Source organism: Crocodylus siamensis, chromosome 11 (genome assembly GCF_052110815.1).
Source record: "Crocodylus siamensis isolate JL-2025a chromosome 11, ASM5211081v1, whole genome shotgun sequence".
Taxonomy (NCBI): domain Eukaryota; kingdom Metazoa; phylum Chordata; order Crocodylia; family Crocodylidae; genus Crocodylus; species Crocodylus siamensis.
The window spans coordinates 8,006,905-8,023,423 of record NC_143405.1 but is presented as its reverse complement, the minus strand read 5'-3'; the positions used below and the strand labels follow the sequence as shown (position 1 = coordinate 8,023,423).

At 46.2% G+C, this 16,519-nt stretch overlaps 1 protein-coding gene across 5 annotated transcripts in view; it reads right to left on the bottom strand.

Annotated features, from left to right (window-relative positions):
* Nucleotides 1-16,275, bottom strand: part of RAPGEF1 (Rap guanine nucleotide exchange factor 1) — a 118,841-nt gene extending 102,566 nt beyond the window's left edge. For 3 of the 5 annotated variants that reach the window (XM_090021848.1, XM_090021849.1, XM_090021851.1), the window contains exon 1: nt 16,079-16,275. In XM_090021848.1, coding sequence (XP_089877974.1) covers nt 16,079-16,103 — 25 coding nt within the window. In that variant the 5' untranslated portion in view covers nt 16,104-16,275. The remainder of the gene's footprint in view (nt 1-16,078) is intronic. The other 2 variants (XM_090021852.1, XM_090021853.1) reach the window with 2 other exon arrangements.
* Nucleotides 16,276-16,519: the final 244 nt, after the last annotated feature.

Below are 16,519 nucleotides of genomic sequence, written 5' to 3'. Positions count from 1 at the left end.
CTAGGAACCATACTATATATGTTTAATGAGAAAATAGGAACTTCTCCATCAAGTTCCATTTGGCTTCCTCTAAAAGTATTGACAGATGAGTGATGAAAGCCCTGCCACAGCCACGGGCTTTTTTTCATGGCAGCACCAGATAATGAACTGCAGCTACGGATGCACTGATGCTCAGGAATTTAGCAGACCGCCATGTGATTGAGGATGAAGGTCTGAGGGATGTGGAGGAGCAGAAAAACAGAGTCTAGAGCAGGGGTGGGCAAAATACAGTCCGCAGGCTGGATCCGGCCCGCCAAGGGATTTTGTCTAGCCCCCAGCAGGACCCTCAGTCCTGCCAAGCCAAGGTGGGGAGGGGGGGAAAGTACATGTGACCCATCCCACTCCCCACATGCCCCTGCCTACAGAACCAGCCCTCATGGTGGGGGTCTGCGAGCAGTGGATCATGGCTCTGCCTCAACCCCGCATTGTCAATCACTCCACAATCCCAACCCCAGCCCTGTCTGCCCATCCCACTTCCAAATGCCACTCCCTGCCTGGCCACAGCCCCTGGCAGCTTCCTGGCTGGGTGAGGAGGAGCCACTTGGGGAGTGAGCTGTTGGGGGGCAGGCTGAGCCGGCCCACGACAGCTCACCAAAACTCCCTATGCGACCCATGCATCCAAAGAACAGCCCAATCCTGGTCTAGAGCTTTATCCCAATCCCAGAAACAAAGATCATAATGTGCAGCACCAACCAACACAGCTTGACTCTTCCTGCTTAAAGCAGGCTTTGAAAAATAAATCAATGACATTTACACCACAGAGTGCTAGTGGTTTCCATCGCAGTTCCTCACCATTTTGTTCAGTGTTTAAAACTCAGCAGATTAGGCTGTCTAAAAAGGTTTCAGACATCATAAAACTGACCCGAGGAACATTAAATGACAAAACCGCAAACAAAGAGTCCAACCCCTTTGCTCCACCCATCAGACACACTGCCCTGCTGACAAGTGTGCACCAAATCCCACTTTGTATAGCAAAGTCTTCACCTTGGCTACCAGGCTTTGACACACAAATCAGAATCTCTGCAAGGATTCTGTCAGCAGCACCAATAACAGGCTTTGGACACTAAGAAGGATTTTCAGGATCACAATTACCCCCAAATTTGATGCAGGAAAGTTTTTTTCTTGGATACCATGGGTGGACCTTTGACTGACGGCGTGACAGGTAGATAGCGATCTTGGATCATATCATCTGTAATGGCCAAAAACGCCCAAGCAGTATCAAGACAAGAGCATGAGCAGTCGATAACCTTCCAACACATTTCATGGCAACTAGGGTCATGTGCGCCCCAGGATTGAGAGTTATGACTATCTACCCAGCTGCCAGAAACAGTTCTCCTGAACTTTCCCCGGCTTCTCACTGGTATAGTACTGGTTTCAAACAGAGCAGAAGGAAGCATGTTATGGGGATTACGGTGAACACGGGTAAAGACAGCAATGCTGGAAACCTGCCACGTAAAAAGCTTTCCTGCATGGCTACATCTGTTAATAAGCCACTAACATCCAGAAGGCTATGCCAAGGATCCAAGGTCTACCAGGGATCCCTGGTCTTTGGTAGAAATTTGGTTATAAAGCTTAATCTGTTGGCATTTTCCAGGCTGTCAGCCAAATGAAAACTTCTCAGTCTTGCATATAGATCACGGAGGATGCATCTGATGCAAGTAGTTGATAGGTTACAAATATTACAGTGCATTGTTCACCGGATCTCAAATCTTACGTGAATAAAGCCGTAATTCAGAAAAATCTCTTTAAGTCCAAGACTTGCCAACAAGTACAAACAGAATTTGTAGAAATGTTTTTTTCTCAGGGATCGTAGCAATGAAAACCCCTTAGGAGCATTACTGTATATTCTACTGGGGATCTGAAAGAAACTCCCTTCTTACAGACCTTTTAAGAGCTCACTTGTTGCCAAGATGCTTCATCTTGACATTTCAGGAATTCCACTTTAAAGGTCTGGTTTCTGCTTCAGCTTCAGAAGGTAACAATGAATTAGAAGCAGACACTGGCAGTCCACAGGTTCCTGCATCACCATCATCAGCAACCAAGCTGATATTACACAAACCCTAGCAGGCGGGGATGTTTTCCTTCTCTCTGCCGTGATCTGCATACAACATAGATTGGATAGGACTCCACTCAACCTTGATTTCCTCCCTAAAGTACCCTGCAACCTCTTAGGAGAGCCCCACACTAAGGCCCGTTACATTTTTCTTCAAGCTAAAGAAATGCATGAGCTGATCTCTAAGAGGTGGTGATGGAGAAACGTCCTCCTGAGCTCTAGTTCAGTCGGATCTTTAGCATGCGGACTGCTACGATGACACGTTTACACTGATATAATTAACACTGTATTAGTAAGTAAACGTCACCTGGAGGAATCTTGAAAACCGACAACACCTACATAACACAAGCTCTCAAAACACCACCAAGAGCAAAAATATGACTAATAGAGACTAGGTATAGCTTGGAAACTCCCCACCTCTGCTAATTCTACCAGGGAACTTGTACTGCTTCTATCGCCACAGCACTACTCTAGTTTCACCAAAACCCCTCCCAAAGCTGCACGCTTCCCCTTGCCCATCTCTTCGTAATATTTTTCAATAGAGAAATGGGGGCTGTAGCTACACAGCTAAATAACCAAGGAAATAGAGGTTCTCAAGCAACTACACTGAGTACTGCAGGGTTCCTGTGACTTAAGGATTTTAATAGGGGTTTTGCCTATTAATTTTCCTGTGCCTGAGGAAGGGTAAGTGTGCCTGAAAGCTTGCAAATACAGCAATTTTTTTTTTTTGCAAATTTCTAATAAAATATATCACCACCGCTTCCAAGAGTTCTGATTCCTCCTGCACAATTAGGCACCCAACAGCTCTTACTTACCGACTAATTTTCTTCTGAAGCATACATCGTTAATCAGCTACTGTTTCTGATAGTATCTGTTGGGTTTATTGCACCTGAAAGGGCGATTGTGTCCAAAAGGGTGATCTAGGGTGACTGCACTCGAAAGCATGCAAAGAATTTTTTTTCCAACTACGCAGTTGGTCTAATATAAAATATCACCTCTATCCAAAGGACCTTGCCTGCCTTCATGCTCTGTGACATTTCCAAACAAAACACCTTGAAGTTTCAAAGAAGGGAGCCAATCCAAAATCTCAAAGCAGGACCCAACTGCTCAGAAAAAGTTTCAGCTCGAGGCACTCGTGCTGAAGAGTTGGGTTACTGGTACAACTTCATGTGTGGCATTCTGCTGCTGCAGGAGAATTTCATGATGACCCACCACCACCCCAGAAAAAGAAATTTTAGATTCCAGATGCTATTAAAAAAAAAAAGAAGATATTTTGGGTCTGGCTATGAACAAAGATGCTCTAGTTTAAGCGTGTGTGTGATGTTAAACCAAAGTTGTAAAACAGGGCTGACGCTCTCAAATCTCATTTACATTTAACAGGCGCAAGCTAAGCCAAGAGAAGCCCGCTTAAAATTCATGAGAGTGGCCACGCAGCTGTGAGTTCAGTGAGATGCTAAGGACCTATGTCTTCCAAGTCTCCATAAACTGGTCTACACACAGAAGTTGCCTCCATTAGAAAAACCTGATTATAATCAAGGTTTATATCTTGTGCCTCTTAATTTACCAATGCAAAATGAACCAAAACAATCCAAGTTTCAATGATATCTGAGCATCCATATAAAAACTTACCCTAGTGTGACTAAGGAGATTTTATTTCTCTAATGGGACACTGTCAGGCTGCATACTGTAAAAGGCTACTTCTAAAATTCTTGTAAAATGTTTCAGCAGGGTTCTTCTGTTTTCCTGGGATGCTTACAAGAGTCTATCTAGAGGCAAGGGCAGTCATGCTGGATCAATGGTTCGGAGGCATATATACTATCAGGCAAAGCAGGGGAAACAGCTACTCACAAATCAAAAGCAACAAGCAAATCTAAAATAGGGCGCCACGCCTCCCCTCCCTGCAGCTTAAATTAGTTCTATTAATCTCAGGTGTTACTTGTGAAGGTTAAAAAAGCCACTTCAGACAAGTATGATCTGCATACTGGCCATGGTTTCTTCAGTACAGCACAAGTATCCCAGAAGGCAACCCTGGGGAAGTAAGGGCAGAGAGTGATGAAAGAAAAAGCTCAATTCAATACTCAATTCAGCTTTGCTTTGTAGGAAACCTGGCATCACAATGCATTACTCCCCTTCACAGGCAAGACCAGCTCCCAGACTACTGTACGGGGCAGCACAGTTTGGGGAGAAGGTGAGCAGCGAATAGTGGCAAAAGAATAGGTTAGGGACTATCTAAAAAAGATGGACGTGTACAAGTCCATGGGGCTGGATGAGATGCCCCCAAAGGTGCTGGAGTTGGCCAATGTGATTGCAGAACTGCTAGCCATCGTCTTTGAAAACTCATGGCGACTGGGAGAGGTCCCAGATGACTGGCAAAGGGCAAACACAGTGCCCATCTTTAACAGGAAAAAAGGAGGATCCAGTGAACTACAGGCCAGTCAGCCTCACCTCAGTTCCTGGAAAAATCATGGAGCAGATCCTCAAGGAATCCACCTGTGAGCACTTGGAGGAGAAGAAGATGCTTAGGAACAGTCAGCATGTATTCACCAAGGGCAAGTCTTGCCTGGCCAACCTGACTGACTTCTATGATGAGATGACTGGCTCTGTGGATGCGGGGAGACACGGGGAAGAGATCTACCTTGATTTTAGTGAGGTTTTTGATACAGTCTCCCACAACATTCTTGCAAACAAGCTAAGAAAGTATGAGCTGGATGAATGAACGGTCAACTGGACAGAAAACTGCCCGGAGAATCAGGCTCAGAGGGTAGTAGTCAATGGCTCAATATCTAGTTGGCAGCCGATCTTAAGTGGAGTGCCCCAGGGGTCAGTTCTGGAGCTGGTTTTGTTCAGTATCTTCATCAACGACAAGAAAGATGACAGAGCACACCCTCAGCAAGTCTGCAGATGACACCAAGCTGGGGGTAGAAGTATACACACAAGAAGGTAGGGATACGATTCAAAGAGACCTTGATGAATTGGAGGACTGGACCAAAAGAAATCTCATGAGGTTCAATAAGGAGAAGTACAAAGTCCTGCACTTAGGATGGAACAATCCCATGCACCAGTACAGGCTGGGGGCTGACTGGCTGGGCAGCAGCTCTGCAGAAAAGGAGCTGGAGGTTACCTTGAACAATAAGCTAAAGAGGAGCCAACAGCGTGTCCTTGTTGCCAAGAAGGCTAATGGCATACTGGGCTGCGTTGGCAGGTGTGTTGCCAGTAGGCCCAGGGAAGTGATTCTTCCCCTTTATTCAGCACTGGTGAGGCCACATCTGGATTCCTGTGTTCAGTTTTGGGTCCCCCACTATAAAAAGGATGCAGACAAATTGGAGGGAGTCCAACGGAGGGCAACAAAAAAGGTGAAGAGGCTGGGGGACATGACTTATGAGGAGAGGCTGAGGGAACTGCCCTTAGTTAGTCTAGAGAAGAGAAAACTGAGCTGGGATTTAATAGCAACTTTCACTTCCCTGCAGGGTGGTTGCAAAGAGGATGGAGCTGGACTGTTCTCAGCAGTGGCAGATGACAGAACAAGGAACAGTGGGCTCAAGTTGTAGCAAGGGAAATTTAGGTTAGATATTAAGAAAAACTCTATTAATAGGAAGGTAGTAAAACACTGGAACAGGTTACCCAGAGAGGTTGTGAAATCTCCATCCCTGGCAGGTTTTTAAGACCTGGGTAGACAAAGCTTTGGCTGGGATGATCTACCAGGGGTTGGTCCTACTTTGAGCAGGGGGTTGGACTACTAGATGGCTGCTGGAGATTCCTTCCAAACCTAATCTCCTATCATTCTATATGCCTCTATGCATCATTTTCAAGGATATTTTAGTTGACAAAACAACTACTACATAAACCAATGCTCCTTTCTTGTATAACGCCACTGAAAATTCATTGATAAACTAAACTAATCCAAGCCTATTCAGAGACTTCCCTAGCTGCTAGAAGTTAGTATTACTTATGAATAATTTAATTTACAACTGCTTCTAACATCAGACGAGTAGAAATGTGGAGCCCTACGCATGCATTTTTTAGGATTTTCATTTTCGGAAAACATGCCAGAAAGGAAGCTTTATTTAAATTTCTGTATCACTGGTCTATTGCACTGAAATCAGTGGAAGCAGCAGGCACTCAGCACTTCAGGAATTAAAACCAGAGCCTACTAACTTCATAAAAATTAATAGGAACCTGCGTAACACTGCTCCAAATTCCATGATGCTCAGCTGCACAACAACTCTGGTGAGATCATTTAGAGTCCCACATGACAAACTTCAGCTAATGTAGGTGATATTCCCCACATTAAAAGCAAAAGCAGCGCCCATTAACTCAGAAGACTGTTTCAGGCAGTATCGTGATAGTAAACAAAGTCCTCATTTCCGAAAATTAGAAGGGTTTGCATAATATTATCATCTGAATTTGGCAGAAATGCACTATAAAGCCACAGCTAAAATACTGGATTTACCTCCTATACCCTGTGATGCCTGACATTTCGCTTGTTAAGGAAGGCTTCATCATATGCAATTCATTCCTTAGGCTATTTTAACACCTCCTTGGATAGCAAACACAGGGTGGTTTGGTAGATGAGAATATACATTGAAAAAAATCCCAAAAGACCGGGGAATAAAACAACATATGTCACGCACTGCACAGACACAATCATGAATCATGCTGCTGCTTAAATGTGATAATACTGCTTACAGACTAAAAGTTAACAGCCATACAACCATAAATGCTCAGCATATTGAGACAATCCTCAGGACACTCAGAACCACCATTTCCAGGAACAATAATTTTGCATGTGACACTTCTTTATGGAATACATACCCATGTGTCAACACATCACAGCAAAACTTAACATATGTATTTACTTTCGGTCTATGAGTAGATAAAATTTAATACAAATATCTCAAGTGCAGAGAAATGAAAATCCTCAGTGCGGCTTTCCAGATTTAAACTGTCCCAGGATTTTACGGCCGTTCGTTACTGGGTTTTAGCTTCATATGTCCGCAGATACTTGAAGGCATGACATCTCATCCATATTATTTTAAGGAATAAGTCTTTGAGTTTCTCACACAGCTCCGGGGCATAGCTTGAGGTACGACAATACAAAATGGAACAGTGCTTTTTACTCCATTGGGGTACAGACATATAATAAGGACTCCTAATATGGCTGTTGTTTGTAAAGAAGAATCTTTCTCCCTTGACATAACACACTAGTATTTCCTCGGTGTCATCATCAGCAATGCCAGAGCCTTGACTCAGAGCGCTGCACAGCAGTGGGAAGGCACCATTATGCAGGAGCAGTGATCCTTTTCCTGCCAAAAAGTGTGTCAACACACTGGAAAACTGCTAGAATCAAATGAGCCTGACCCCCTTGCATTACAGAAGGTCCTCTTCCAAGGCCACCAATGCTGAACTGACCCTCTTGTTGGCTGTGAGAAGAGAAGCACGAAAAGATGGAAGAAAGACGAAACTATGAAGCTAACCAAAGCACAAACATCTCCTACCATTTGAGCATACTGGATTTCAAAATATTTCAAGTTGTATCTCAAATGATGCAAAATGAAAATCCAAAGGCTGATAGTGCACACCCGCTTCATGCCGGTGCTTCCAAAGAGAGTCACGTAAATAAATGCCCAGATGCAGATTTTCTCAAACCTGCCATTATTTCTAAACTTTCATCTTACTATCCACTTCCATCATACCCTCCTTGTGGAAACAATTCCTCAAGACATCCAGCAAAGGACAGCTACCACAATGACTGCCAGTGAATGGATTAAAAAATAATAATAATAAAAAAAAAATAAAAAATCAAGGGACAGTTTTAAAGAGGAAGAGCTGTCAGAGCAAAAAATTGAACGAAAGAGGAACTGGAACTCATTTTCTTTAAGGGGGAGGTTTCCTGAGGCACAAGAGAAAAGTACCTGTCCACAGACCAAAGTTCAAAATACTTTTTAACAGATACAACAGAATTAATAGGGTACTTGGTAAGTAAAACTAGCTCTATGGCAATGTGAATGGGAGAATTGGAGACCTGTTCCACCTTGAAAACTAGTCTCTGCTAGATTTCTTCCAATCCCCTCTCTCTCTCCAATCCAACTGAAGGATCTTTGGGAAATGACCACCAACCTACTCCTTGCACAGTTCTGCTTTTGGTCATTCTCCTTTATCCGACTCAGCTGATAATTTCCTTTTCCAGGGTCTTTTCTCCCATTCCAGCTTTGATAAGCAGGTGCATTATTCTTGGTTCTCTTCTTAGCTTTCCAGCCACAGCTTTAGCATCACCACTGGTGGCTGACATTCCTCTTTTCCTCTCCTGCTTCCTTGTCGTGCCTCTAATCATTCATTAAAAAAACCCCACAGCATCCTGTTGTAAAATTTAAACCCCAGCATTGAAGGATCTTGCTGTGGCTCTAGAAAGGAACTAGACTGTAGGAAAATGACTACAAACTGACTGCTCTATTCTCATTGTTCAAGATACAGCACCAGAAGAAGGTTGCGAGGATTATACTAACTGTCTGAAGCAGGGTTTGGAAAAACAGAAAAGGAAATTAAAGATCATGGCATCTTATAAAGAAGGCTACATAAATGGCAAATGACAATGTATAAATTCTACAGCTGGCTACTACTTCTTCAGCTACCCAGACAGTGGTGACAAATGTCAGTGTCACCATTGCTGGATGACAGCCAAATGCTTATAACATCCCACACATTGCTATCGTGGCAATAGCTGACTCACAGTATTGTTTATTCACGTATGTAGAGTAACCAGACCTGAAGCCCAAACAGAGGTCGGCTGAAAACTCTCCGCTGACAATAGTGTGAGTGGCCCAATTTAACCAAACCATGAAGCTAAGAAAGATTCCTCAAGACAAGATGACTCTTCTGCACTGGGTAATGCTCAGGGTATTACTCTTTGGCAGTAGAGGAATGCCCAGCCCCTTGTGCTAGCCTCGATACAAAGACAAGGTAGGAAAAGATAGTCCTCCGCCTTGAAATGCTTCGAGCCGTCCATACAGAGATGTTGCACAGGTAGAAGTATTTCAGCCCAGAGTGAGAATTTGTATTAAATGGTTATACCACCATAGTTCCCAATTCAAACAGACTTAGACTGGTATTAATATATGGCCGTAGCTGGAGTACCGTGTCCAGTTCTGGGTGCCGCACTTCAAGAAAGATGTGGAGAAGCTTGAGAGAGTCCAGAGAAGAGCCACTTTTATGATTAGAGGCCTGAACAGCAAGCCATCCGAGGAAAGGCTGACAGATATGGGACTGTTCAGCCTAGAAAAGAGATGTTGGATGGATTTGGTGGCAGCTTACAAATATACCAGGGGTGAGCATCAGGGGCTAGGCAAACAACTATTCACCAAAGTGCCCCAGGAGAAAACCAGGAGCAACAGTCATAAGCTCCTAGAAGAAGGTTTCAGACTGGATACAAAGCAAAACTTCTTCACAGTTTGCGTGACCAGACTCTGGAACAGACTCCCAGCAGGGGTGGTGCAGGCACCTAACCTGGAGATTTTCAAAAGGACACACACCTTGGTGGGGTTATCTGACCCCAAGAGTCTTCTTGCCCAGAGCAGGAGGGCTGGAACCAATGATCTCATGAGGTCCCTTCCAGCCCTGAACTTCTGTGTGAATCTGTAATGTGCCTTACACAGTTATAGCTTATTGCCCTGTCTGTATGGAAATAGCTATACCAATATGAGCACCTTTATAATGATATAACTGCATCTACGCTGGGAGGAGGGGTTTGTTGTACCACTATAGCTCTATCAGGGTAAAACTGTGTGTGCACAGATGGCCCCTTACAGTCTGATTTAAGGCAAGGCAGGAGTGAAAGCTAAGTAGCTGCCACAGGACTGGCAAATGGTAGCGATAATATTAAAAAGTGATGAATTATGTACTAAAAGCTCCTATTGGGGAGCAAAGGTGTTTTGTGGCAGACATTTAAGAAGCTGAGAGATCCCTTTCCCTTTCTGTATTTAATGCAAAACCTGCATAGAAAAATACAGATCAACAGAAAGGAATCATCTCACCACCAGGCTGCGGTGCAAATAAGAGGCTGATGAGAGTCAAACACCTCTGTAAACTGGCATCGCCTCCAGTACTCCTGAAAACGCATGAGCATTAGCTTCAGAAAAACCCCGATGGGTAACTGGCTTGGGGAAAATGAAACACGTTAGGTCCTCCGCATTTATCCCAACTCTGTAAAATAGTCAAGGCAGGGGCAGAGGGAAGTGGAAATGGATGCTATTAAGTCACCTGCCTGTGGCAATCGCGTGTAATTGATTAGCTTATCCTGTAACATGGATCCTGCACAGCTCCCGGTGCTCTGTCTGGCACAGAACGCAAGGATGTGCACTGTCTTCCCACCTTTGCTGCTGTACAAGGCTGTTTCGATTTAAGCGCTATGATAGCAAAGAGGAAGACTTATCAGTTCTGGCTGCCCCCCTGCAGTAATAGCGGTAGGATGATCCACACCTCCCTTGGCGCATACACAAGGAATGAATGCTGGGGATTAAGTCTGATTGCCTGTTGGATGTCACTGCTCCTGGCAAAGAGAAAGAAAATGCAAATATGTTTCTATGACTATGAAGGAAGAGCTTCAGTAAAATCAAATCTAGGAATGGTTTGCAGTTAACTCACAATTAGGATGCTGCGAGTTCCCGCTAATCCCTCTTCTTTCAGCAGGTAATGGTTTGGCTACTCTATAAAGCTTCTCAGCTCAGGAGCATATTTTACACATGCAAAGAGGTGATACATGGGACAGGATAACCTCTGCCTCACAAATCTTTAGGGCCTTCCTAACTTCTACATGTGAAGGTAAACTTAACAGAATTGGAAATTGCATTGGTGTACTTACTAATAGACCAAGTAGCCAGTGTGCTGGCACAGGTATCAGTTATACCTCAAGGTTTTCCAGACCAAGAACAAAGCCCCAAGGAAACCCAAAGAATGTAGCCACAGACTCCCTAGCACTTGAGCAAATATCAAGTTTCTTTCATACATGCAGCAGATTATAATACTCTAGAAGTTGCTGACAAGAGCACGGGTCTGTTACATAAAGGAACTTTCTCTGCAAGTGGAGCAGTGGGTCTAAATGTGAGCGATTCATGTCATGCTCTCATCCATAGTAAACCTTCTGATCCTATGTATTACCAGGAAAAGGTGAAGAAGAGCCTGAAAGTACACTCCTAAGCTCTAGCAGGATTACCTCCAGATATTTTTAGTCACTGCATTTCAGTATCCCTGTGGTAGAGAGTGAGAAAAAAAGAAAAAAAAAGGATTGCCCACACCCTGCAAATAAATTTAGCAATTGTTTCCAGTTTCATTTTTTAGTTGACTAAGTCACAACACAGCTGCCTTACATTCCATTAGCCTTCAGCTGTCCATCTCCCCCCACTCCTTGGCCACTCCTTTCTTACAACCATTATGAACATCTCACTCTTGCTCCATGCGCCCGCAGGCTACAGTTCTTAACACTGTAGTTTTGAAGCTCTGCCATTTAACACCTGTCAAGTCTACGACGTACATCTTTAAGAAAATGTTAAACCCTCTGTTCTTTATGCTGATCTCTGCAAAGCATCAAGTCATGATGTTCACCCCATGCCTACAGTGTACCTCCAAGCAAAACTCAGCCTGGCTTTTCCTTTAATACAAAATTAACCCAGATCTTGCCAGCCCGTGAGCATCATTCAAGCAAGACTCCAGGAGCCACCAGAAGTGCCAATACTGGAATATATCAGATGCACAGTCCTTCAAATAATGAACTGAGTCTTTAGAAAGAGCAGGTAGGAGAAAAAGATTAATCTTCTGTTTCCAGGTCAGGACATTTCTCCAGAAAATTACTTGGTTTGAAAAATACTAACCTGGAAAAGGGACATTTATGTTATTCAAATGCACTAGTGATGGAAACATGACTAGAGGGAGACATCTCTCTGCCCAGTAACTCCACTTAAACAAAACTTAGCAAAACAAAGGAAAAAATATGGAAGACTACATAGATGTGAAAATAAGGACTCCAGGTGGGATAATTTCCAGACTGACAGAATGATCATGTCATGCTTAGAGGCAGAAGAGTCCACGACAATTAGGAATTTACCTTTCAAGGTATCTAATAGACAAGAAATAATGTACTGCATACAAAGTTTCCGCCAGGATGTACCAATTTGTGTCAGTTGTATTCTATTGTATCTTTTTTCTTTAACCATTTTCCACCAGAATACAAGCTTTCTTAGGATTTCCTGCAGAAGTTTATACAGAGAGCTTAAAATGGACGAGACTTCAGAGATTGTCTCAAGTACTTATAAGAAAGAGCTTAAGACAGTAGTATTTACTGTGAAAACATGTTTGCCATTGGCTGCTGAAATGAAACAAAGCCACCTGCCTGCCCACCAGATAATTCAGCATATGATTCAAGGCAACTTGTATGTGTGTGTATATATATATCCTCACAACGTGGCTACTGAAAAGGCAGGTTTGGAGATGGAGCTGGAGAGCTTCCCAAGCTATCATAAGGCCAGGAATTTCAGTGCACATGAAAGATAGAGGTAGCCCAGCATCAAGTTTCATTCAAACAACAGAAATCTACTTTTGCTAATAAGATGCGCTATCAATCGGGCCTCGATCACAGAGGCACCTTCTCCTTTGAGCGAAGATTTGCTTGCATCCAAATGCTCTTTCTCCCCATAGATCTGAAGGATGCAGAACAGTCCAGCTCCCTGGAGTGTGCAGCCCACCAGGTAAACAGGTTCAGGAATTGAGGTATTACTGCGGTGACAAGCAACCCAAGCCGTGTGCAGTCTTCTCTGCTCTTCCGCAGCCACTTCACTCTGAACGTAGGACTGCAGCACTACCTAGGGTCAGTGGGGCAGGTTGAAACAGCATAGTGTGGATGATGGTACTCTTTCTGAAATATTTGCAACAGACTCTACATAAATAAAAACTAAAGCAATGGTGGGAACTACTAGAAATATTTATTTGAAAGGGAAGCAGTAAACACCATCTGAGAAAGGAAGAGACCAGTAACTAACATGCATGCTCTTATCTGCTAGGGGATTGCTAGAGGGCTTTGCTTTCCTGAAGTATTGGAGGGTTACTAGACTTCACTCTAAGATACACGGGGAGTCTAATGCCAGTAAAAAACTGAATGAATCTTGTGCTGTGCTGCTGTATGAAACCCCCTTGACTCCCGGACAGTGATCCAAATTGCTTTATAGTGACCCTTCTCACTGATTAAGCAGTAACACTGACAGGCTCCAAAGACAGCCTTGGCCACCCTTTGTTGATGGACGTGATAGCTGTTATTACCTATTACCATTTATTACTGGTTTTCATTAAGTGCCGACAATGCGTTATAGCTTGAGGGCTCACAGAGTAGAGAAAAACTCCATGTCCCTGACAGAAGAAGGACCTCCTGGGATCCAACCCTTGAAGGCAAGAAACGCTCGTTGTTCCCTAGCCTCGATGGACAGTCGTTATTATAGATCATTAGAAAGTCATCCAAAACAGATGCCAGTTTTGGAGCTTCCCAGAAATCACTCCTTATCTGTCAGCATCGTATTTTGTTTGCAACATAAAAGGAAAATGTCATATCCTCTTCTTTTTACAATCATCTAGACCTCAGGCCTTGTGGTACTTGCATGGCTCAAACTGGCATCGTACAATTTGGGGAGAAAGGCTCTAGTTGCCTACAACATCACAGCATACGGCTCTTGGGTAACGCTACCGCTTGAACTCCCTGCGTCACGTGCACATGTCTACACCCAATCTAGGTCACTCAGGGTACATTTTACTGAATCATCTGGCCTTTAGCTCCTCTTGGTTTGACCGTGAAGGGGTGGGGGGGAACGTAAATTTCACAGAGAGTCTCCATTACTCAGCAAACTGTCACCGGGAAGCACGTCTCTCGCAGGCAATGTCCTCAACAGCACCGCCCCAAGAACTTCACCCACAGCCTCAACCTGACCATGCAACGCAGGGACAGATACTTCCCCATGTTCTTCAGTGGAAGCCGCGCAACACCCTTAGGGGCAGGCTCATGGCTTCCACATAGCAGAGGAGTTTTGTAGGGTATGTTCTGCCTCCCTGTTTGCTGAGCAGCAGCGCACGTGCGTCTCCCTGAGCTGGATTCATTTTCCCTAGTTTGAACTCCTCCTGACGCTTGTTGTATTTACTACTCTGGCTGCGTTATTTACTGCACACGAGTAAACAAAGTGTGATCGCTTGTAGATACACCATTAGTTACCTGCATCAATGCTTGCGAGCACCGTGTTCAGTTCCGACGCTAGGCAAGCAGAGGATCCTTTGAAGCCGGTCCCACATTTACAAATGTCCCAAAAACTCTCTCAGACGTACATTACCAGCTTATAGGACAAACAGATGTACTCTCAGACTAACGAGCATTTAAAAGGTATATCCAGGATTCCCCCCAGTGAAGTATTCTGCCTCACTGGGATCAATGGGGAAAACTGAACACGGGTTAATACACAGCACTTGGGGAAGAGCACCTGTCCTACGAGGTGACGCACACTTGTTAGACGGTCGCTTGGTGCAGAGGGCTGGAAACGTGCCCACGTACCAGACTCGGAAGCTGGCTGCCAGGCAACGAGGCCACCCCAGCGCCGCATCGGGATGAGGCGGATGAGAAGCCAGAACCGGGGGCGTTGCAGGGACCCGGAGCAGCGATCGCGGCCACCTACACGCACCTGGCTGCAGGGGGGCGTTATTCCCGTTTCACCTCTGGTGGCAGGACCAGAAACCACAAAACCCTACACACTACACGCACCCACACGCTACACCACAAACAGTGTACGTCATCTATGCATGCAGCGTACACCACATGTGCTACATGCTACACACGCTATGCGCTACACACGCACCAGACACACATGCAGTACACGCCATGCCACACACACTGGGGACACACCCCGCACACTATGCACCACACACACAGACTACACGCCACACACCTCACAAACACACTACACGCCATACACACACTAGACACCCCCCACACAGTATCCACCATACACGCAGAGTACACGCCACACACAACCTGCAACCACACTACACACCATACATGCATGTATTATGCACCACAAGCACTAGACCCCCCCACAAGCGCACTGTGCCAAACACACACATAATACACGCCACACAAACACATTTCTTACCATAAGCACACACAGTACCCGCCACATGCACCACAGACAGACACGCACCCTGCAAACACACTACCCACCATACACGCACATGCTACACGCCACACGTGCTACAGGTGCACACATACTATGTGCCACACACACTACAGAAACACACACCCCTTAAACACACTACACACCATACAGATGTGCACATGCCACGCAAACATACTCTGCACCATATGTGCACACACACCGCACACCACGCACCACAGACACCCCCCAAGCATACTACACACCACACACGCACATGCCATGTGCACTACAGATGCACACACGGCCCGCAGACACACCATGCACCACATGTGCACGCACTACACACCATGCACCACATACACACAGCACACCCGCACTGTAGACACCCCCCGCAAACACACTACACACCATACACATGCCACGCTACAGAAACACCCCCCCACAAACATACTACCATACACGCACATGCCACACGCACTACAGCTGCACACGCCTGCAAACACACTACGCACCATACATGAGACAGTACACGCCATGCGCCACACGCACTATACACACACCCTGCAAACATGCTACACACCACACGCGCACACACAGAGTACATACGACGCACACCACAGCACCCCCGCACAAACACACACACACACCGCACGCATTACAGATGTGCGCGCACTACAGACGGGGACACCCCCCCCCCCCCCCCCCCCCACACACACACACACACACACACACACACACACACACAGCCCGACCGGCCCAGCTCAGCTCAGCTCCCCGCAGGCCGCGCACCCGCCGGGCCCGAGGCGCCGCCGCTCACCTGCTTTCTCGACCTTGCCGGACATGTCTGGCGGCGGCGCGGGGCCGGGCCGGGCCGGGCTGCGATGGCGGCGCTCAGGCCCAGCCCAGCGGGCGCGAGGGCGCGAGCGGCCGGGCCGGGCCGGGCCGGGCCCTCGGCAGCTCCGCGGCGCAGCCGGCCGCGCTACCTCAGCCGCGGACACTGCGGGGCTCCGCCGGCACCGCCCCCGCGCGCGCCCGCCCACAGCGCCCCCTGCCGGCCCGCGCCCGCCCCACCACGGGGGCCGGCCGGAGCGCCCGGCGGCCTTGCTCCGGTGCGGGGCAGCGATGTCCTCGCATCCCTCCCGAGGGGCTCCTCCAAGCGCCCTCTGAGTCTGCACCCGGGTCCCCGTGGCAACCCAAGGGCCTCGAGTCGACACAGCGGGCCTCGCCTCTGAAATGAGTCCCAGCGGGAGCCGGGGGC